The sequence below is a fragment of the Falco rusticolus genome, chromosome 4 (assembly GCF_015220075.1).
Source record: "Falco rusticolus isolate bFalRus1 chromosome 4, bFalRus1.pri, whole genome shotgun sequence".
Lineage (NCBI taxonomy): Eukaryota > Metazoa > Chordata > Aves > Falconiformes > Falconidae > Falco > Falco rusticolus.
In genome coordinates, this window is record NC_051190.1 from 103,917,410 (window position 1) to 103,941,492 (window position 24,083).

Sequence of the window (24,083 nt, forward strand, 5' to 3'; positions counted from 1 at the left end):
TACCTATGCCTACTGTTGAGCTATATTAATATATTAGATGGCCATAGGATAATAATACTGATAAAGTACAAGGGCTATGACTTGAGACCCAGATAGTAAACACTGTTGATCTAATGCAGTCATCACAGGTGTTGAGGTTGGATTTTTCTACTAAGTAACTTCATCTTGCTAGTATCTGGTAGATACTTTATATTACTCATTCATTTACTGTTTTTTACAGCACTATCATTAGATAGTTCTAATAGCTTAAGTTCTCTTCCATATGAAATATTCATGACTATCATTGCTATAGGAAGAAACACTCAGGGAAATAATGAAAAATCTTCAGATACCAAGAGAAGACCAGAACGTATTACAAGTACAGAGTAAGAGCTGTTGCACCAAAGTGTGCAGTGCCTTCATGACAATGTACCATGCTCTGTAACTGTGAGTTCAGGCAGTAAACAGATCAAGGAAGGTTTACTGCTGGGGATTAATAATTTTGTGTATGCTCCTTTTAAAATTGTAAATTTCAGTGTACAAAATGACAAATAGCATTGTTGCCCCATGGCAACTGATGTTGTTCTTTCCCTTCCTGACATCCCATCAGAGGTCTTGGAAGTGCTCAGTGCAACAAGACCTCCAAAGTTCTACCCTAGAAGAACATGCTGCTTGGAAATCAACTTACTGGTACCAAATTCAGACAAATTGAGTGGAGCCAGAGATTCCATTACATATTGAATGGTTAAAGAATTTGAAATGTCACAAGGAAAACATTTTGGAAGTAGGTGGGAAAAGTCTCACTCTTGACCAACATATGTCTCAGTTTTGTATGGATTATGTGGAGATGGTTCTATTAAAGCATTACTTTCTAAGTGGTGGTATTCTAAAGGAAAGTGGTTGATCTGAGAGGAAGGATAAATACAAAGCAATAGGACAGGTTTATATTAACTATTGAATTTAGATTATTTTTTTTTATTTGGGAGCTTGGTAGAGCAGTTTTAAAATCACAGATAAACCTAAACAAATATGTTTTTAAATGGAGTAGACATGTCTGGCTGTCTCATTATTTAGCTGGCCTCATGTTTCTTCTAACTAGGAGTATTAAGCTGAGAGATTAAGCTTTAGAAAAACCACTCCTCTGAAAGAGAAGAGAGAACTAGTATCCTGCTGCTGTAGTCTCTCATATTACCCAGAGGGCTGAATGGTACAGACTGGTATAATTCCTTCAAGATCAGCCTTTAAAGGCTCATTCTACTTACATCCTCCTGTGACTGACTATCCATGCAGCTTTCAGTCTTTGTTCAGTACCTGCTGTTGTGTTTCCTCTCTGTGACAGCCTAGCTATCACAAAACACAGAATTCTTTTATTTGAAGAAAATGTACTGAAGACAAAAATCCATCACAAACAAAAAGCGTTTTAAAGGAATTAAAAATTTCTCAGGTACTGCTGTAAGAATCCCTATTTAATCAGTACTTTGTTCTGGTCCCTGCATCTCGATCTCAATCTCCTTCACTGTCTCTATTTGCCTGGCCTCTTGAATCAGAGCAGACAATGCCGTTTCCTTCACTGCTTGTGCGTCTAGCAAATAACTTATTTAACTGCTCACTAATAAGCAAAGAGAAGAGAATTTATCACTAAAATAATCTTGAAAGCTTCCATCTCTTATAGATAGCATGTTCCTATTTAAACAAATACTGGGAATGAAACACTTATTTTTCTGCTTACTTGCTAACCCAAACCCTGTTGCATTTCAGAATGATGGAAAAACCTGCAGATGAGTAACTGTAATCCCAAAGACTCAATAAAAAATTTATTTCCAAGTTGCCTATAACTTTAGAGCCTAAGAACCAGAAATAAAAACCCAAAGAATCAAACATCTTAAAGTCCTCCTGGTAAGGAGCATCCAGCATTTTAAATTTCATTCTAAGCCTTCAGGGTAGAATACAGGAAATGTGAAGGTCCTGCTGACATTTTCCTTCTCAGGTTAGAGAGTTAATTACTTTGAAAAGAGTCAATAGCACAATTAGGGTCATTGCTACCTCATCTTCTGAATAGCTCCTTGATCAGTAACAGCTGCTTAGATCCTGGAAAAAAGAATACATCTTCAGCAACTAGCACAGCAGTTCTGACTTCATTCTGGGTCCTTTGGCACTATACCAAAATAAATTATATTCTTAATGAAATGCAGAAATGGATACAACTGCTAACACTTTCCTTAGATGCAGTCTACCCATCAAAGACCTAAAAAGAATAACGAAACACAGGTTAGGGCTAAGACCAGCTTTTCTCACATTTACCAGGATTTTTTGAAATTGCGGACAACATGAAAGTATTGCATTGATGTAACTGACCTTATCTACCTGTACAGTGAAGCCAGCCTCTTAGCAAGAAATTGCTTGTCTCCCTGATTACATCTGTCTTTTTCTTCCTATGACCAGCAACAGGACCCACCATCTGGTGATCAGCAGCCAAAGGCCGGGAAACAAGCTGGGGTCTACCAGCAATGCAGGGTGTACAGACAGCCTCTCAGGGAGAGCCGGGGACTGGAATGGAGACACATATATACTCACACTACATTGTTCAAGCCAAGCCCGAGTGCTGCGTCCAAGCTTAAAGGGCTTTCTTAAATGGCAGAGGGTGGGGGTCCCAGCTGAGGGCACAATCACAGCCTACGTACAGGTGCCCACAGGGCTCTGATACATACATAAGAACATGCATACATGTTCAAAGGGTTGGTTAGAGCTAATAAAAAGGCCATCTGCGTGTCCTGAAGTTATTGTCTCTTGTATTAGCACAGAGGAGAGTCATTTGGGTTACGTGCTCCAGAAATCTAGAAGAAAAATAAAACCTACTTTGCCGTCTTAGGTGGCTGATTTTTTTCTCTGAGAAACACAAGTCACCATACAAACAAACATACATGCAGCAACTGGCAGATTTCTGCGAGCACTGGAGCTCTTGAGCAGACTGACAGCCTCACTCCCACAGAAGGCAATGGGAGTTTTGCAATTTTGCCAGGGCAGGGTTTGACCAAGGAAGTCAGGAACAGACCTAAAAGCCTTCCTAGGTTAATCTCCCTAACACTCCTTGAGTGGCACTGGCTGTTCAAGAGGCACCATCTTAGACAACTGTGAGTCAACCCAGAGTTACTCATCCACTCCGAGTATGCTCCTACGTGATGCACGCTTCATGAATGGGGACTGCCACTGTCTACAGCTTCTCTGGGAGAAGCACCTCCCTCAGGGTGCTGCAGCATTTCTGGGTCAGGCGCTCCAGGCTCTGGTTTGAGGGTGTCTGGGTAGAGACCACGGCCAGGCCCAGGCCCGGCTGCAGTGTGGTGGAGCTGCAGCTCTGGCACGGCCGAGTGCTGTGGCCTCAGCCAAAGCAGCTCCCAGGGGCAGGGGCCAGCCCCGGCACCTCTCCCCTCAGCGGGAGCGGGGAGCCAGCCCCAGACCCCACAGCCAGGGCAGGGCTGCTTTCAGGGCCCGGCACTGCTGTGAAAGAAACCATGGTAGAAAGTACCTCCCTCTGCCATCAGAGCAGTTCTGGGATTCAGTCTCAAACACCTGAAGTATCTTCGAGGCCAAATTAAATGAATTTTTTGAGGTATATTTTACCTGCTTCATTAAAAACAAACATGAGGCAGGAGCGATGCTTTTTCTTTTAAATCTTTCCTTCTCTTTCCCATTTCCTCTAAACAAACATTATGCAATACATGTTAACTTTTGCCTATGAATGCCATTAAGAAATTTCTTTAGAAACAGTTCCCAGGAGAGTCTTTATTTCTTTCAGCCTTGTAGACCGCTCCACACAGAACAGAGGTGTGAGGAGATGGAGCCGTAGGAGAAAAGGAACAGGAGCAGAAACCACGGCTGAGCCACATTCAGTATCTGGCAAATGATGCAGAGGGATTCTTAAGCTGCCTCAATTCATTTGCAATTTACTGTAGGAAATAAGACACTTACGAAGAAGGTCCAAAATAAAAAAAGCTGTGTTACAACAAATATTGAGCTATCCCCAACATATTTCTATTTTCAAACCTTACGATCCCTTTAGGGCTAGAGCCCACAGGGACCTCTCCTGCCCTCTCTGTCTCAGCAAAGACACCAGGAACCAAACGATTTCTTTTTCCCTAATCTCATGATTCCCTCCTTTCAGCAATTGTGTATGGATATGCTGCTTAGGAAGCATGGGGTAATTTCCCCTCTTCCCTGCTCTGCCCGTGGTTCTCCTGCCTCATGCTGTAACATCATAACTTTCCGGAGCTGATGACCCCTCCAAAGTCTGTGCACTTTAGCAAGTCAGACCAAACTTTATTTTTATTCACACAGAAGAACTAAGATGAGCTTTGTGAAGGAAAAAGCGAAGGACAGATGGAGTGTGCTTAGAGTCTCTCTTCCGCACTCCCCTGCTCTATTCCACTGTAAGCAATGGCTGGGCCGCGGTTTGGGGAGGCAGGGAAGGGGAGGCAGGGAGGGGGAGGCAGGGGACCGACGGAGCTGCCCGTGGGGCCGCCGCTCCTCAGGTAACTGAGATTTTGCTGCCACCGTGTGGTCACCATCGTCTCTCCCGCCATTTTCTCTGCTCGGGAGGAACCAACCCGGGGCGCCAGGGAAAAGGGTCCCCGCTTCCGAGGCGGAGAAAAGCGTCTTCACCCAAAACTACTCACATGGACGTGCCCTCGGTCAAACCCTAATTTTAACCCTAAAGCCAACCGGTCAAGGCCAACTGAGTTTGACGCACACGGAGAACAGGAGTGGCTGCTCTCAGTAGCTAGTGGCTCACCGGTTTTGCCCAGTTTCTGAAGATGCTGCTCTTCTGTGGTTTCTGATGGCTCTGCGCTGGTCCCCCCGTGTCATCCCTTAGAGACGGACAAACAATAGTGCTCAGGGCAGAAACAGCTGCTTTGCAAAGAAGCAGCCTCGAGCAGGTTTCTTCACTTTCCTCCCACAGGACTGGCAGTTGATGATGGTTTAAAATCTTTAGCACCATTCATAACTGAAATCGGTCGAAATGTCTTAAAACAGCATCAATAGGAGCAGCTCTCCAGGCACCACATGGCACAGGGAACAGGCTTTCAGTGGTCCGAACCTGCTCTGACACAGTCCTTTGGGCACCAGCTGTCACAGACACAAACACCCTGGTTAAGCCTGTTTCTTCAAGAGCATACATACCAGTGGCAGAAGTGCCTCTGGAGTTTGTTATGCTGCGTGGCCAAAAACCAAGCACACACTCTTTAAGTAGAGGATTTTTAAGGTTTTCTCTGGAGACCTACTGGAGTTAAGTGGGCAAAACCTTGAACATCTTTCCAGAAATCCTAGAACACACCTCTTCCTAAAGCTGTCCTATAGCATTCCCCACGAGGCACAGACTGATTGGACCCAATGCAGGACTAGAATCCATAACATTCCAGTACAGATCAGTGTGCTGATGAATGAACCTGGCTGTCAGCCAGTAAACCCTGGGCTCACAAACATAGTGTGAACCACGATGCTTTCTTTTTTTATCTGTTTCAGAGGAAGACAGTGTTATTCCACAGTACCTACAGACCAGGAACAAATCATTCAGTACAAAATTCATAATGTCCCAGTGACATGGTGACCAGGTATAAGTTCTTCCTAGGGGCCCTGTAAAATTTGTGGATCTAAACAGTGAATACAGCTGTCTTCAGTAAGCATGATTATTTCAGGCAAGGTGACCCACGGGAGTGAGATCTTTTGTGCCAGCCCATTTGCCAATACAGACACTCACATTCAAAACACAAGCACCGCAACCAGCACCTTCATTGCCAGTCAGAGGAGGAACAAAGACTAATTAATTGAATAAAGGCCAAATTATTCACTCTCATTATAAGCATGACATTGGAGAGAATCCCAAATGCATCCCGCGGTAACTTCACCTATTTTGTTGGATATTACAGTTGCCTCTGGGGGAGCATGTACTGTTATTTTTCAAGGGCTTCAGCAATTGTCATTCTGAACACTTCCACACGCATTTGAGCAGTCTAACACAGAACAAAGATGTCCTCTACTCTCATTCTGTCTTATACTGCTGAATTACAAAGAGAATGTCCCTAAATCAGATGTGAACAGAGAAGCTACTACTCCTTGACTTTGTTGCAGTGGCAGACTCCCTGCACAATTAGCTAAGTCTCAGAAATATGCTTCTCTTGGCATTTCTGACTTTTGATTATTTATTTTTTTTAACTACTTTACATTCATCTGAATCCCTCAAGTAAAGGTCATTTCCTCTATTATTGAAAGAAATTCAATGAGAGCTATTTCTATAAACTCCACCCCCATGTACTCTGCTAAGAAGGCCATGTATTATGAGTAATTTGCCTATACAAATATGGAAAAAGCACTGACAAAAACTGACTTGCAACAGTAACAAAGGCTCACATTCTTCTCCTTTTTCTAACAGGGGGACAGAGGCAATTCCTTTATGTTCTGATATGAAAAGCAAAAATCAGTAACATCCCCCACTTAGCAGTTAAATTTAAAAGTATACTTAAAATAATTTAAAAATAATCTTATGGGATGCAGATCAGACTCAGTTTTATACAAATTAAGAAACTTTTGTATATCCTTATAAACCAGTTTCAACTTACAGGTAATGAATGAACTTCTGCTCAGAAAAGCCAATGGCACAGACAGTGAGATCTAATGGACTGCACATGAGCTAGAAAGTAGTACTTCCAGAATTCTCTTTCCAGCTCTGACAGATCCTTCAATCCCTTACGATTCCCAAACCTTATCTCTATACAACAGAGAGAACCATGTTAAACTGGGACTGTGAGGACAAAGCAATATGGTTTTAATTCATTATGTACTAGAATATACAAAAAAAAAAGTATGTAAATCCTCCTATAGCTAGCAAATCTTCTGCTCCCAGCCATCATCTTGTTCAGATAAACATTTGTTTCATATCTTTCAAATGACTTCGTACTTAGGTAACAACCCTAGACCAGCTTTTATGATTACACTTGTTCACCTGCTGTTTCTGGAGGTCCTTCCCTACTACTGCTCTCTGGGCTTCATCATCTACCCCTATACCTGATCCTATGTGCCTCTTCCTAGGCCTCCCATATAATTCTGTCTCTGAGGGGCTTTAATCTGTCCCTTCGTTCCCCTTCTCTCTTGCATTAGGCAACGCTCCCATCTGCCCAAACTGGCTCTCATTTTCCTTTGCACGCAGGCAATCTGTGGGACCCATTTCTTTTGATTCCCTCTCCCACATCCCAACACAGGATTGCGCATATGACTGCCACGCGCTCAGATGAGTGAATGAGCAGGGATTTCATGGTTACCCAGTGTCCTCCCCACCTCCCAGTCCCAGCACAGCTATGGTCTTTTCTTTCCATCCAAAAGATGAGTCATTGTGTCTGTTGATATTTCAATACCCACAGCTGAGTCAAGACTTGTCATTGGGATGAGTTAATAAATTTTTTAATATGTAAGCAAGGGATGGCTAGAGGGCAGCGCTCGGACAAGTCTGGCTTTAGAGGCTGGTCTTGGTGTAGAGCTGCCTGCTGTATTTCTCTTTATACGCTCTGGACTGGGTGCAAATCAAGGTTTATTAGATCCAGACCAGCAAAGTGCAACCTCAGCGGTGCTGTCCTGGCCTGCATACATGAAAGGGTCTTGGGTTGGTCACCAAGCTTAGAGAAGTTGCCTGGCCTCTGATAGAAACAGTTATGGATGCGGTTGAACCTGCTGGTTCTGCTACCCAAATGACATCCAATTCTCCCAAAAGCCAAGAGAATTCCCACCACTGATTTAAGAATTTCCCCGAGCATTCCTAGGTGACTTAAGACAGCATTCAAAAAATTTCACATTAAATACAGATAGATGATACCAACTTGCATGTAAGCCTCCCTAGGCCACAGACACCATTCCTGGAAAAAAGCCCTCAGGAAAATAAACAGAAATTATAATGGTCCTTAATAAAAAAAAAATAAATAGCAGATAGAATTATTCTTTTCTGAAAACCCTTCAGAACTCATTGACCACGAATATTCCATATCAAGCCCAATGTCAAAAACCCATCTGATTTTTTTATTTGTTTCTTCCAGCAAACTCAAGACGTTACGAGAATTAACTCCTAAATTAACTCCTAGGATAAAATTTATGTCTTGTATCACCCCAGAGCATGCTTTATGATATTCTGAACTCCAGGAAACAGTCCATTAGGCATGAAAGAACAACTGATTGCCTCTTACAGCAATAACATTTAACACCAAAATCCTTACAATGACAAAAAAAAAGGAAAACTACAAAACAATACTAACTAACATATTGATGTCCAGCCATTTAACATCTGATGCACTTTATAGCACTCTAGGAGAGCTACAAGACCTACATTAAAAAATATTATTCTCTTTTTTCAGTTCTTATTCCTACTTTGCATTTCCTGTGCTCTTTATGAACACGGGTCTTTTTTCAATCCTTCTTAGTACTTTTTTATTTCACTTCACTCCTATTAACATATTTCACCAGAGACCTTGAGCTACAATAGCCTTATATACTACCAGCTTGGCATTCCTGTATATTAGCTGTCATACTAAAATTATTGTGCCTCCTACACAGAGGTACTGACTATAAGCAATTGATACTGACATATTTCTTTACAGTTCAATAATTCCAGGTAGAAAATTGGCTTTCTACCAAGTTAAAAGTAATCATCATTGTTACAAACGTTGGAGTGGTGTCTACTGCCCAAGCAGAAACTATTAAACATTTTGCTTAAGTTATAAAACTACCTTCATCCTAGTTTTTTCTGTCACTGATGCTACCTTTAGAAATCAAATGAGAGCCTACCTTCTCAAAAAATGGGAACTAAAGCTATATTCCTAAAATGTGATATATAAAGAATTATTTATGCTGATTAAACTGAAGAGCCTATATGGTCTTTATAGATAAATATCCAGAAGGAAGGAAAATTTTCACTGTAGTCTTAGCTGTGGAAAATGCTAATTCTGGCTTCAATTTCCAATTTTGTGCAAGCTAACTAGTGAGTTTGGGCCAACATTACTATAGAAACTACATCTTGGTAGTTACCCTTCCCACATTGTAAGAGACAGGGAGATTTGATTGTGTCCAGACGACGAGCAGAAGCCCTGGAAGACTTACCCAAGCTTGCAAAGGTACTTCAGGATCAAATGTGGTTTTGTTTCAGGTGAAGTGTGATTTATATATCAAAAACAAAGGAAGATAAAAATATTTATAAGTGCATATTTAAGAACTTGAACCTGAATCTTGGTAACTTGATTGAAGTCGCACAGAGAGTCTCTGACAGAAAAAGGATGTAATCTACGTGTTTCAAGCACCATGCAAGCACATTAGTCCATTTTTAGTGCTACTGAAGAGGCTGAGGTGGTATATTTTCACAAGCCATTGAACAAAGGCACTCCAGGAAAATCAGTGTGATTAGGACTTTTAGATGCCATTAAAAACACTATTTCCATCCTGCAGTATACTCCACCATTCCAACTGCATTTGAAACACATAGGGTTTGGCTTATCTTTGACATCTGAACCTTTATAAAGCAAGGTTATATACATTCTAAAGTTTGGGGTGTTTAATGCTTTAAAATGATGCACACCATTATTCAAACTGTGAAAGCACAGCCAAAGTATGTTGTTTTTTTTCTTTTTCAGATAGTAAAGTCTAGTGGTAATGTATTATTTACATGAATTAAGAAAAGGCGTAAGAGATTGAATATGGGGGTAAAAAAAGGAGGGGGGGGGTAGCAATTCTGTATATATTCTTTTCATTCTCTGATACAGCAACAACTATTTTTTCACTTCAGAGTAAGACAAGCACATGCTGCTGAAGGACCAAATCCTACTGTATGGAAGAAAAAGTTATTTGGAAACCTTCCCTCAGAAATTGTGCAATGTAGAAATGCTCCATGTAGTCCTCAGAAACTAGTAAAATGATGCCTCTGCCAAACATTCAAATTCAGTCCTGGCTTGCTTCTAATAGAAGACCAGCACATAACTTCGAACATTAATATATTTATTTTTTTTCTGATGTCAACAATCAATATAAGGCTTTACTAAGTAAAAATGTCTGTGTTAAACAAGAGATAGCAAAATTAATCTTTTCGCAAGCTTATACCAGTTGTCTTTCATACTACCTGAAAAAGTCATTCACTTGTGAAATACTGCTCTGCTTTTGGAAAAAAACATTTCCTAGAACACTTCCAACCACATTTTAAAATCAGTAGACCTTTTCATACCTCTTATCACAAAGACTTTTTATTTCAACAAAGATACTCCACCATCCAACTGTCCTTCAAGTCTGCTTTTAACTTCACTAAAACAGGAACAAACTTGAAGACACAAAAGGAAAGACAAATTAGGTCACAAAGGATTGAGAGTGAATTTTCTGGACCCTTTTTGTACATGTTTTCCCATGTCACATCTGGTCCCAAAACTCAAAAGGCGGGTCCCACAAAGATGCCACTCCAAACACTCTGACAGAGCCAATGAACTTGGCACAGACCCCCAGCATGGCTGTCCTATCCATGGCCCCAGCTGTCAGGTATGGTGGGAAGGGTGACAGGACAAGGTTGTTCCCCAGCTACCCATGGTTTTGTAATACACCCTTGTCCTCACTGCAGGCTCACTCATGGCTTGAGAAATCATAAATATGATCCAAAGTACACTTAGAGCTTCCGTGCTAGAGAAAGGCAAACCATCCCCACCTGATAAGCAGGAAAATGTGCTGACCTGCAACTAGAGAGTCTCTGTTAGCTTTTTGTTCAAAAAGTTGCTATATTATTTTTTGAAATTTTGAAATTATTGCAGTTTAGCATACACTTATTCTTAATTTTTATTATCAAACCAGAGAACTATGAATCACATTTTTACTGAAAAGAAAACCTTTTTCTCAGGACTGCCTTCAGGCTTTAAGTGGATGTTAATTTGAAATGGTTTAGGAACTGGCAAGACATTATTTTATAAATTCTTTCACTAGAAAAAAATATGCTGTATGCCCAAGAAAAAAAAGCCTTATGTGCAGTGAACTAAACTAACCTGAGCAAACAGAAATAAGGAATATTTTCTCTCTACACTAGCAGAACAAGCTATAGAAGTCCAAAATGAAAGGAGTTTTATCATTTAAATAAACCGTTTCTAGAGACAGCCAGTAATTGATCCTGAGCAGTGGCTTGACTTTTGTAAGATTTCAGCAGACACACGTTGCTTGCACTTTTTCATAACACAATTTTTTGTTAGGCTCCTTTAAATAAAGGAGTTCACATCTATCATCATAATTCCATGTTTTGGAATTATGGAAAAAATAATTTTTATTTCAAATGCATTTACTTCTAAAACTGTTAGTTTAAGTAAAAATCTTTGATTCAAATCAGAACAGTACTTTAATCTATTTTTACCTGGCTTCCACTTCACCAATGAGTAAATAACTGGGACTGAGAAGTGTCTCAGATGACATTCAGGTTCTTAGCCTCAATGCACATTTCAACAAGGAAAACAGATACAATTACCAGTAGCAGCCAGGAATCAGGCTCTGCAGCTTTTTGTTGAGGGAATATGTATATTCAGACAGATACCTCTTTTAACATCAGTTGGATTGCTAAAAAGCCTCACAGTTTCATTTTGATACAGTTTCCCACACCATCCTCATTGACAAACTGATGAAGCATGGACTAGATAAGCAGTGAAGTGGATTGAAAACTGGATGAACTGCCAGGCCTAAAGAATTGTGATCGGTGGCATGAAGTGCAGCTGGACCAGCACAGCACCCCATAGATCTTCTGTCAGTCCAGTACTGTTCAACACCTTCATTACTGACCTAGGTGATTGTCACAGCACTATCAAGACTATCAAGCTGCAACAAGGCTTTTACCATCCCATACCAGGTTAACTTCAATGAGTAGTTGCCATGCCTTGCCCCAGCACGGCCACCAATCCCCCACAAGGTTTCTGAAGTCCATCTACTGTCTGAGCTGTTTCTTCATACTCTCCAGGCCAGCTCACCGTGCTTCTTGCCTCTGCTGCATCCCTCTCCTTATCTCTCCTACCTCCAGGACACTCTCTCTCCTCCTTCTGTTTCTTCAAGGTCTCTTTTCATTGGCTTCTCCTCTTCCATCCCCCTTAGAGCTATTTAACTACTTAGCAGGAACCAGCCACAGCTGCACCTTATCCACATCAGCCAACCCACCGCCCCTGAAGCCAGTCCACAGCTGTATATTATCAATGTTAATGAACCCAGCTTCATTCCTCTACAGTTCTTCTACAGATGATGGGATAGAATCCTCAGCAAGTTGGCTGATGACACAAAACTGGGAGAAGCAGTTGACAGACAAGCTGGGTGTGCTGCTATCCAGATGGACCTGGACAGGCTGGAGAAATGGACTGACAGGAACCTCATGGAGCTCAGCAAAGAGAAATGCCAAGTTCTGCACCTGGGGAAGGATAACCCCATCCATCACTCCCCCTCAGGCTATCCAGCTGGAAAGTAGCTTGGCAGAAAAAGCCCTGGTGGTTCTGATGGACCGGCTGCCCTTGCAGCAGAGACCAGAAGCACCATGGGCTGCATTACGAAAACCATCAGCAGCGGGCTGTGAGATGATGTAAGAGATGATCCTTCCTCTCTACTCAGCACTGCTGAGACATAGCTGCAGTGCAGGGTTCAGTCCTGGGCTCCCCAGTACATGAGAAACAGGGACATACTGGAGCAAGTCCAATGAAGGACCATAAAGATGATGAACTGGAGCATCTGACATGAGAGGATGAAAGAGCTATCTATGTTCAGCCTGGAGAAGAAAAGGCTCCAGGGAGTCTTATCAATGTGTATAAATACCTAATGGGAAGAATGAAGAAGAGGGAGCCAGACTTTTCTCAGTAGTGTCTGGTGAAAGGGTAAGAGGCAATGGGCACGAATTTAAATACAGGAAATTTCGTTTATATAGAAGAATCTTCTTACAGTGAGGGTGACCAACCACTGGCACCCGTTGCCCAAAGAGGTTGCGTAGTCTCCATCCTTGGAGTCACCTAAAACCCAGCTGGGCATGGCCCTGAGGTACCTGCTCTAGCTGGCCCTGCTTTGAGCAGGGGGGCTGCTCTAGGCAACCTCCAGAGGTGCCTTCCAGCCTTGGCCACTCTGTGATCCTGCCTGGAGCATTTGCCTTTCACAAGCGTGTTGCACTACTTCAGAAGTAGGTTTCAAAATAAACACTCTACCAGCATTTCCAGGCTTTGCTTATCAGACTGTAAGTGACTCTAAGTTTATGAGTCTAAACATTGAGCTCTTTTAATCCAGACTCTGGACTATTACATCTCTCAATTATTAAGATGAAGGGAGCATTTTAAGGGAAAGCATTCTGTTTTAATATGTTGGTCAATTTGCCCATTTATTAGCTTAGCAACAGAGAGATCTATTTCCCTTTTATGTTTGCAGCTACCATAATAAAGCAGTAATTAGCAGTAAGTAGTACCTGATCAGGGTATGGGATAAAAAGAGGTAACGCCCAACAAGTACATAAAAACAAAACCTATATGAACAAAATTAAAATAGACAGGGGTTAAACTTTGGCCCTATTCATTTAAAACAAAATCTTAATTCCCTACAGGGCACACCATTTACTGCTGTAACTAGGCCTGTAAAAATGATCCATAGTCAAAACGCCTAAAATAACTATGGTCACAAAGCTTTCATGGTTTAAAGGTTACCTGCAGCGGATATTAAATTGCAATGAGCTGAAGTGAGGAGAAAGATCTTTTAATCATTTCAGTTTCTGTTTTATTTTTCTGTGTGACAGTATAATCTGTCTTTTCATGGTTGGTACAGAAAAGTCTGCATCAAACAGATCCTGGCATGGTCCTGGGGCCATGTTCTCTGCTATCTGAGGGAAAGGAAAGCATATCTCTGTCACAGTATTAATTACAGGTCTGCAGCTATGTAACAAGATTGGGTGAGACAGGCTGTACTTGAGGTCCACAGTAATACAGCGCTATCTAGTCTTCCCATATTCCACCCATGGATTACAACTACCTGAAAAAATACTAGCCCCAGAAGAAATTTGCTGGATGATTTCCTCCTCCTGCTAGCTCTCTCCTGGAGGCTGAATTCTTTAAATCAATTCCTTTTTGCATACAATTTGCAGAGAGTAATGTTGAATTTCATATTCTGCCTTTTATATTGCATGCAATCCAGATCCTCATTCATTGTACGGCTACTATTAATTATCACAGGCTAAGAGGTTTTGAGGTATTTTTCCTGAGAGCAAATTCCCATACCCTCTCTAGCTTGTATGCTTTCACATTTTCCCTTTGGTAATATATTATTTTACTTTCAGGCTTTTCATTCGTTAATCTATTTTGGACTGCATTGCTCTGCATGAGCTGAGCTTCTGAAAGAGTCTTAATCACTCTCCAACTGCATTTTTCTCATCATTCTCTTTAAATTTCTATTCAATAAAGACAGCAAATGCAAAAATTATGCTGTTCCACATCAGCATTCAGACCATTTTTATAAATAATGAGGTTTTAGGGTACTGCTAAGCCTCATCATAGTCCATTAATAATCTCTTTCGAGAACGTAATTTACTTATGCTATAGCTACTTCATATGTCCTTCATTTCAAATCCTGTGAGTTACTTTGCCTCCGCTTACAGAGGTCAAAGGCTAAGACTGACATTTTCAAGAAAAAAACTGGTGAGAAGTCTTTTAATAAACTAACCCACCAACAGGGATATCCGACTTCACTCACATCTGCACTATCAATGAAGGCACTACTTGGCTAAGATACTGACTGGTGCCAGAAGGAGCAGCTAAAGTCTTGTTCTTTGCAACAGACAACCTAAACGTCCATCATTATGTCAGCTTTATGTATAATTTCATTTTCCTGTTCTGTTTCTTCCCCTTTTGTGGATAACTGGCTAGCTGAAAAGGGTCACATAGACGTAGTCCAGCTGGCTGGACAAAAATGCACATGGCTCTCAGCTTATCCGAAGTAAAGCAAAAATACACTATCCTTGGCTGTTCTTGTTACACAATAACAGGAAGATTTCGGTGGGAAAAGAATGTTGCAGGTGGGAACAGATAACTACAGAAGAGAAACTAGGGGCGGGCTTGGTATTTAGGCAACTAACCAATAATGAGCTTAACTTTTGTAATATGTATGAGCTAATTATAAGAAGGCATAAAAGGTGGCTGTAAGGTACAATAAACGACATCTGCTGATCACTCATATTGAGTGACTGTGTCTTCCCTCCGTCGCGACACCCTTTCTCATCCACAAGACTCAGGTTTATTTCTTGCATGTGCCATTTTTTTCCCTCTCCTGCCCCCCCCCCCCCCCCCTTCCCTCAAATCCCTTGTTTTTCCAAGTTTTGCTAGCTCTACTTTTCCAACTTGGCAAAACCACCAGGGGTTTCAAGAGTCTTTTTCCTTTCTGTGTAACTATTTTTTAAAACCTCAATACTATACTTGAATATACCTTGCTATTCTTGTCCAAAATTTCAGAACAGGTTATCACCTGCTAATTCTACCACTGTGCCACATGGAAGATGTATAGGCTATGCTGTACGCATTCTTCACTGTTACCGCTCCACACCATGGCTAATGAGGTAACACAACATATCGGAATGAATAAAGCTGAAAAGAAAATGAACCACTGTCAGAAATCTTACAAACTCCTATATTATTGTTTGCTGAATGCCATCTGTGTGGTAGAACATGCATAAGTCTAGGATATTTGAAACATCTTACAATGAGGAAAAAGGCAGAATTGTAAATGGAACAAAGGGGTAACAAAGGGGAGGTCAGTCATAAACCATTTATCATCACGTAGTAAGTCATCAAGTCATTACTGTGGAGTCCTAGCTTGTTAGCCAGTCTCCATTTCGCATAAATGTTCCCAAGCAATTCTGTGTCACATGCATATGAAAAATCTATCTTAATGAAGTAAAAACACAGAACAATCAATGTCTCCTCTTCTGGTCAAGAACAAAAGCTTTACCACAGAAAGGTCTTTTATTTATTTTTATTAAAATAAGTTCCCTCTTTCCAAGAGAATTACTGATATAAATCTTCGGGTGACTGAAGTTCTTATGTATCAAATGAGCAATTCTCAAAGCTGAGAAAAGATCACAGTACACACCAAGGGTGACAATACAGAAAATCATTGTCAGTCCCATTTTTCAAGACATGTACAGCATAAGTTAAACGCTTGCAAAGCACAAAGTGGCATTAGTACCACCAAAGCCAAATGAATTTGTGAGTGCTATACGCCGTTTTTCAGTTTTCCACTCCTGAGCTGTTAATGGAACATAATTGAGATCAAACTCTGCCTCTGTTTTCTCTAAGTTTAGAGTAGGTGGCAAAATTCCATGGTAACAGGACAGTGCAGTAAAAGCTGCTTCAATAGCTCCTGCAGCCCCCAAGAGATGCCCGGTTGCTCCTTTTGTTGAGGAAACTGCAATATTATGTGAGTGGTCTTTAAAAAGCCTCTTGATTGCTCGATTCTCAGCAGCATCTCCTAGAGGTGTAGAAGTTGCATGTGCATTGACATATGTTATGTCTTCTGGTTTGATCCCAGAATTTTTTATTGCTGCAGACATACACCTAACGAAAAAAAAGACAGAATGCTGAAATTGCCATTACATTTTTGTTGCTAAAATACCTGTACAAACCAAACGCAAAAGAATAGGATGCTTTAAAATGTTTATCAAATGTGAAAATCTGCACGACATACTTTACTAGAGATGTAAATGACAAGATATGGATTCATCTAACTAAACACACTAGCATCTACATTTAGCCACCTAAGAAAGATAGTAGTGGTGAGGCCCACTATAAAATCAGACTTGCTGCTAAAAATCCCCCAGTTGGGAAAAATACAAAGAAAAAGTAAGAAGATACAACAAACAATCCCTACAGACTACATTAATAAAGCAAAAACCTTTTTCAATGTAAAATTTGAAAACATTTGACTGGGAAATAACTACCTGAAATTATTGCAAAAATTTAGGTTCCCTCCACTGAAGTTTCTCTAGCATAGCAAAATATTAATGTAACATTCAGTACAATGGTCCAAGAAATCCTCTTCCCATGGTAAGTGAAAAGAAGATTCCCTAGTCTTTACATTTTGTTTTCCCTCTTATTTACAGTATTAGGGAATTATGAAGAATAATTGCTCTATCAAACAAAAATATTAGGAAATTAAAAAAAAAATTCTGCACTCATCTTCCCTGCGAGCTTTTGCATGCTTTCCAGAGGCTAGAAGATGTCAAGGAGACAGCACAAATTCCTATATATATAATGAAATTTATTGAAAGTCACGCTCTTCTACCCTGATACTATGTTCCATTCTGACTCCCCATGACCTGTGGACTGTGACTGCCTCTATAAAACATGCTTTTTTATGACAACCACAGAAGGATCAATACAGCTCCATACTGTGATTTTCTCACAGATTTCCCCCAGAAATTAAGAGATGAATCACACATCTCCTTGCACACACAGGTTAACTACATATCTCTGAGCAGAAGAACACTGACTCTTTGAAACTTACGAAAAATAAGGAAATAAAAGGAAGCTCAAAAGAAAAAGATACCACAGGCTGCTAAGCATCCAGCTTAGCATAGGATGGAGGCCAATTATGCTCACTGTCACTACACAGTGAGCCAACATCCATGCAAAAAATACTACTGATCAACCATGAGGGAAACAGATACATTTAGTTATGTTAGCTGCAAGAAATACATTTACTTAAGGAGATGACACATTAATTGTGTTGAACACACTCTATATGCATGCTTCTGAGTCTGGCTTTGCCCCTCCCTTCCTGCAGGTTTACTTCAACATATGTATTAGTCTCCAACTGAAGTAGTTACTAGAAGATGAGAAAAAATATATTACCCTGAATTTTTTTGATGTGGCAAATAAAATTCCTTACAGAAAAGAGAAGCATATACATTTCAGATTTAATATATGTACCGCTGCAGTAATGAAATATTGGTTTGAAGACTGTATTAAAATGTATTATCTCATCTCAAGGGTGGAAAGGCTCAACATTTTGGAGATACCAAGATTAAGTTTCAGCTACTTTCCCCTATGAATTTCATTTATATGCTACTGCAATCATAAAATATATGAAATTCTGTTACAATATATTGCCATATCATCTCAAGGGTAAACAAGTCTGAAAATCTGAGATAAGACACTCCTGATTACTCAACACACACCTAAGTCTGCAGAACAATTAAGTATGAATCAAATAGCATAGAGAGAAACCTGGTATACTACACTTCCTGGAAAATCTGTTAACCCAATAAATATGCAAACACAGGTCTACAATACCATGCAGAAGTTTGATCTATTTTTGCAGTGATATATTGAATTTTTTTATTAAATATTCACATATATTCAGAATAATGCAAACTAAATCTTTACTAATGATTCCAGTGTTAGCAATAGCATTCAGTCTATTCTAAGCTCACAAACTTACACATGTAATTTAACCGACAATTAGGTCAATGATAAAGATGAGTATCATCCACTTATGAACTGTTTTTTATAAGATTAACAATAATGAAGCTTTACCATCTCACTTAACCCTACTGAAGTGTATTTCTGCTACACCCCTACACCAACACTCTTAGCTGCATCAGAATGAAGTATTTAAACACAATTGTTGCACCACCATATGACTCAAGTACTTTCCCTATGAAGAGCTGAAGTCTTTTCTAAAGAAGAATAGCCACAATTAATGCTAATTACATGTATGGTAATTATTCTAACAAACTATATCCTCCAAGTGCTCTACAGCTTTGTCACTTGGGACTTCTTCAGGAACGCTATTCCCCTTTCAGACCACAATTAATGACATGACCTGCTTTTGCAGTGGTGTCTCTTTTCTCTATGGACAAAGTCTGAGGAACCTGAAAAGGTTCTATCATACTACAAAAATCTTTAAAAAGAGGTTTCCGTTGAGACTTATTTGTGTGAACAACTGTAGGCACCAAACACAAAATTTTCACATAAAGTTTTCATAACTCTATGCAAAAAGGCTGATTCTAGCAAGAACTCACCTTTGCCTTGTTACTGAAAAAAGAAAACTGGGGCAAAACCTTACCAGAAGCTCTTTCATTTTTCAGATTAAGTTTTCAGGCTTTTGGAATATTAATTCAAGATTGAACAGCATTTCTCTAGGAAAAGCATACAATAATAGAAACATATGTACCCACTACAATTAACACATGAAGTTGCCTTCAAAATCAACATATAGTTCTTACCTGAACGCACCATCTCCCTCTGGATTAGGTGCTGTTATGTGGCAAGCATCACCAGACAGTCCATAACCTAAAACTTCAGCATAGATCCTAGCACCTCTTTGTACAGCACGTCCATATTCTTCCAAGACCAGCACAGCAGCACCCTCTCCCATTACAAACCCTTCTCTCTGCGCATCAAATGGTCGACAGGCCATTTTAGGGCTTGAGTTAAAGCTTGTGCTGAGAGCCCGAGCTCTTGCAAATCCAGCCAAGGACAAAGGACTAATGCAAGCCTCAGTCCCTCCAGCCAACATGACATCAGCATCACCAGCAGCAATAAATCTAAAGGAGTCTCCAACAGCATGTGCGCCTGTGGTACAAGCCGTTGACACCGCATGATTCGGCCCTTTTAATTGGTATTTAATGCTGATATGGCCTGCTGCCATATTGACTAAAATCTTTGGGACAAAGAATGGGCTGACCTTGTTATAACCCTTTGTTTTAAACAAAGCGGCCGTATCAGAAATGTCTTCCAGTGGAACCATTCCCATCCCAATTGCCACACCGGCACTTAAGCGATCCTGTTCAGACTGGGGAGACCAGCCAGAGTCCTTCATTGCTAGCTCTGCTGCACCGATGGCCATCACAGTGGCAGAACTCATGGATTTGATCTCTGACTTTGACACAAAGCTTTCTTCGCTGAACTGACCCTCCTGGTTTCCCCTTGGCACACAAGCAGCCACTTTACATGGGACACCTGCATATTCTTCCCCATCTAGCGATGTAATCCCACTGTCTCCTTGGAGAAGGTGCTTCCACACAAACTGAGTCCCCACACCAAGAGGGGACACTAAGCCAATACCTGTAACAACTACTTTCCTTCGACATACAGGCAGTGACTTGCTGAAAGCTCTTCTGTGGTTTTGTAAATGCAGATTTAAATTCAGATTCCAGAAATGAAGATTTGCAATCTTTAATAGATCACGTGAGCACTGTGAGAACATGGTGGAAATTGATCACTTCAAGCACATTTCCGTAACTAGGGGGAAAAAAAAAACCACAAACACAACAATAAAACAGCCAATGTGAAAAACATTCCAAGTACACTAAATTAATAACCTGCTTTTTAAATGAAAGCCTATTTTCAGCCCTGCAGAAAGGGATGAGGTTTCCGTGTCTGTAACCAGGATCAGTACGTGTTATGGCAGACAGTGCTTAGAAACGTGTTCATTTTGTGAATGCCTCTAGTGCGCTCTCCTAGCATAAGCTGCTAATGGGTATGACTTTGCACCAGTGTGGACTGTGAGGCATTCTCTGGTTTTGCTGCAAAACTCCCCCTGGGGCTTTAACCACAGCTGGCTGGAGGGCTGGAGGTATCAACAGTGAACATTAAGAGCTTCATTCTTGTAAGGGAGAAAGTGTGCGTTCACCTGAAAGTGTATGCCCTACCATTATCGTGTGAAGGATGTTGTCATCACAACTTTTATGTCAGACAGAATGGTCTACAAAACTCAGAACAGGAGTCAAGAAACTCCTCCTGGTTCTGTCACCAAGGTAATTACCTATCTTGGACAAGACTCCTCGTCTTTCTACCCCCACCTACCTTTATCACTCTTGGGGTATTTAGACTGTGGGGGGCAGTACCTCAAGTGCATTGGAGCAAGATCATAGAATCACAGAATCATTTAGGTTGGAAAAGTCCTTTAAGATCAAGTCTAACCGTTAACCCAGGACTCATAAGTCCACCACTAAACCATGTGTCTAAGCAGTGCATCTACACGTTTTTTTAAACAATTCCAGGGGTGGGTGATTCCACCACCTCCCTGGGCAGCATGTCCCAGTGGTTGAAAAATGTACCACGCCACCACCTCCCTTGAAGGTAACACGACTAGATCCCACGTTACCGTGAGGTCTCAGGTGATGGCAGAAGGCCACTGCTCAGCACAAGCATTTCAGGCGGGGCGAGAGGCCCGTGCCACGCAGCAACGCGCTGCAGCCCCTCGCTCTCACCCTGCCTCTGCCACCACCGCTCGGGAGCCGGCCTGACCGCACGTGGCCGGCATGCTGAGCAGGGCAGAGGCTGCAGCTCACCAGCACCTATGCTATGGGCTTCAACGGGTCCTCGCCTCACAGAAAGGGCAACCTGGCATCGCCAGGTCTTTGGGCACATGCGGGGAGCCGCATGGGGACCATACGGGGCCACCGGGCGAGCGTGCGCCTGCTAAAATAGACAGCCCTGCTCCTTCCTGCGTTGCGGCAGCACAAGTACGCAGCAGCGCTATTAAAAAAAAAAAAAAAAGCTAAAAACAGTCCTTACTAATATGGGTTTTTTAAAGGAGCCTGCTTTAAACCCGGACCCAAATTTGCCATTTTAATTTTTTAAGCCAGTTAACTTGGATTTTATAAAAAGAGGCAATAACGTATGTGCAGAGGTCTTTACAGCAGTGCGTGCCTAACAGCCAAGTGCAGCCTTCAATACCGGTATAAAATAATCAGGCCTGGCCTGACCCACGCTGCGCTACGTTACCTACTGTGCGCGCCGAACAGCCACCGGGAGTAACTTGGAGTAACATGCCCCCGGGAGCAAGAGCTACCGGGCGCCACTGGGAGTTCAAAGGGCCTTAACTACTTTTAATGTTTACACCCTGACGCCACGGGGCTCCCCTGCGACACCCCACGTTTCAGCCGGGCTCGCCCCGCCCTGCGCCGCCACTGCCGTCCCGGCCCGCCCCGCTAGGAGCAGCCTGCCCCGCCGCCCCGCCGCCGGCGGGAAGCCCCTCCGCTCCCGCAGGGGCCGGCGAGCCCCCGCCTGCCTGCGCCCTAGCCCTCAGCCGTACCTCCGCCGGCCGCACTCCCCCCCCCGCTCCACGGTGGTTGGCTCTGCCTCGCTCCCCCGCTCCGACGGCGCGGTGCTGCACCACCCGGGAGGCTGGGGGGGGTGGGGTGGGAGGGGGGGGAGGCACGCGACGGCTTTGTAGCCGATCCCCGATGCCACGATTGCTGAGGAAGCCGGCAAGGGAATCGGTAACTCGGCGGTGGACTGCGCGGCCCGGCGGCGCTTCCCGCCCGCGGCGCGCGGAGGATGGTGGCGGCACTGGCTGGAGGCGGTGCGGCTCGGCCGCTTGGTCGCCGGTGTAGGCGGGCAGGGGGCGCGGCCGCTTAAGTAGCCCGATGAACTGGAAAGGGCAAGGAAATTCCTTCCTCCGCCAAACCGCATATTTGAAACACGCAAGGGAAAAGTAAAAAGCCTACCCCCCCAAACGAGCCCACGGTCTCAGCGATACACAGGAGGGTTGCGCTGAGGTCGTGAGGTCGTTGCCCGTCGGTTCCCTTAATGCTGCATGCGTACTGCAGGGCATTTCAGCACTGAGCTGGCAGGAACTGTCAGAACTCAGCGGTAAACAGTACGTAACCAGGAAGGCCATCACACACATGCACGCTGCGGTCTCTGCCAGGCCTACTTTAGGTTCCACCGTAACTAATTCCTTGGCACAGTTTTCCTGCCTACGCTTCGTTCCCTTGCTGTAGTCCCAGTCCCCATCTGATCTCTTGTTATGCTGCACCCTTCAGGTCCCCATCCTTCTCCAGCTCCCAGCTGCTGACATGACTGGCAGAAAAGACCTGGGGGTGCTGGCTGACAGCCGGCTGAACATGAGCCAGCAGTGTGCCCAGGTGGCCAAAAAGGCCAATAGCACTCTGGCTTGTATCAGAAACAGTGGGGCCAGCACCCTGTACCAGCACTGGTGAGGCTGAACCTTGAATAATGTGGTGGTTTGGGCCTCTCACTTCAAGAGGGAAGTTGAGGTGCTGAAGCGTGCCCAAAGAAGGGCAACAAAGCTGGTGAGGGGTCTAGAGAACAAGTCTTGTGAGGAGCAGCTGAGGAAATGGGGTTGTTTAGCCTGGAGAAAAGGAGCCTCAAGGGGGACCTCATTGCTCTCTACAGCCGCCTGAAGGAGGGTGTAGCGAGGTGGGTGTCTATTGCTTTTCCCAGGTGAGGAGTGATAGAATGAGAGGAAATGGCCTCAAGCTGCACCAAGGGAGGTTTACGTTGGATGTTGGGAAAAATTTCTTCATTGAGAGGGCTGTCAAGCACTGGTAGAGTCACCAACCCTTCAGGTATTTGAAAGATATGTAGATGTGGTGCTTAGGGACATGGTTTAGTGATGGACTTGGGTTAACGGTTGGACTCGATGACCTTAAAGGTCTTTTCCAACCTAAATGATTCTATGATTCTATGAAAGTGTTCTCCTCCACATGGATGCTGAAATGCTGGCAGAGAAGACAGAAGTAAGCAAAGACAAGTTGATTACTGACTTTACAGGAGTGCCTTTAAAATACATGTACAAATGGGCCAACTGCATCAACACGTGAAAGTAAACTATGTTGTTGCTGCTTCCAGGAACCTAGGTGCACGATCTGAACTGAGACCATGCTGCTAGCTATGCCTGAGATGATATGTAGGAACATACTTAAGACAATGGCACCATGAAATATATTAAGTCCAAGAGCTATCATGGCAGAGCACAAAATGTGTGCCAAAGTCTCATCAATAAAGACTTCAAGCATGTACTGCTGGAAAATAAAAACAAACAAAACAAAACAAAAAAAAACAGATGCCAAAAAGGAGGGAAATGCAATATTTAATAAAGAAAAAATAAACACTTGTGTAGGGTTTTTTTAGATGAAGATTCTGCCTTTAATATCCTTTTAGAAGTAACATTCCTTGGACATTTAATTTAATGTGTTAGTAATTTGTTGGAAGTTGGTGCTTGGTTTTCTAATTTTTCACACCACTTTCCTATGAGGACTTCCAAAGCATTATTTACTAACAGTATATGCTTTATGTACTTATGCTACG

The 24,083-nt window shown here is 42.4% G+C and overlaps 1 protein-coding gene across 3 annotated transcripts; it reads right to left on the bottom strand.

Annotated features, from left to right (window-relative positions):
- Nucleotides 1–15,977: 15,977 nt before the first annotated feature.
- Nucleotides 15,978–22,183, bottom strand: OXSM (3-oxoacyl-ACP synthase, mitochondrial). 3 transcript variants are annotated; one of them, XM_037386219.1, is made up of 3 exons: nucleotides 22,063–22,183; nucleotides 19,247–20,264; nucleotides 15,978–16,574 (listed from the first exon to the last, which is right to left on the bottom strand). In XM_037386219.1, exons 2-3 carry the CDS (start codon nucleotides 20,227–20,229, stop codon nucleotides 16,172–16,174), a joined length of 1,386 nt encoding a protein of 461 aa, XP_037242116.1. In that variant the 5' UTR covers nucleotides 20,230–20,264; nucleotides 22,063–22,183; the 3' UTR covers nucleotides 15,978–16,171. The 3 variants fall into 3 exon arrangements, with proteins under 3 accessions (XP_037242116.1, XP_037242119.1, XP_037242120.1); XM_037386222.1 differs by lacking the exon at nucleotides 22,063–22,183 and adding an exon at nucleotides 21,757–21,941; XM_037386223.1 differs by lacking the exon at nucleotides 22,063–22,183 and adding an exon at nucleotides 21,753–21,941.
- Between the last annotated feature and the right edge of the window lie 1,900 nt (nucleotides 22,184–24,083).

What these genes read in the sequence shown, in the direction of transcription:
- OXSM (XM_037386219.1), bottom strand. Translation starts at nt 20,229, where the DNA reads ATGTTCTCACAGTGCTCACGTGATCTATTAAAGATTGCAAATCTTCAT. An exon ending in GAGGGAGATGGTGCGTTCAG is followed by an intron (nt 16,575 to 19,246) that starts GTAAGAACTATA and finishes TTTTTTCGTTAG; the next exon opens with GTGTATGTCTGCAGCAATAA.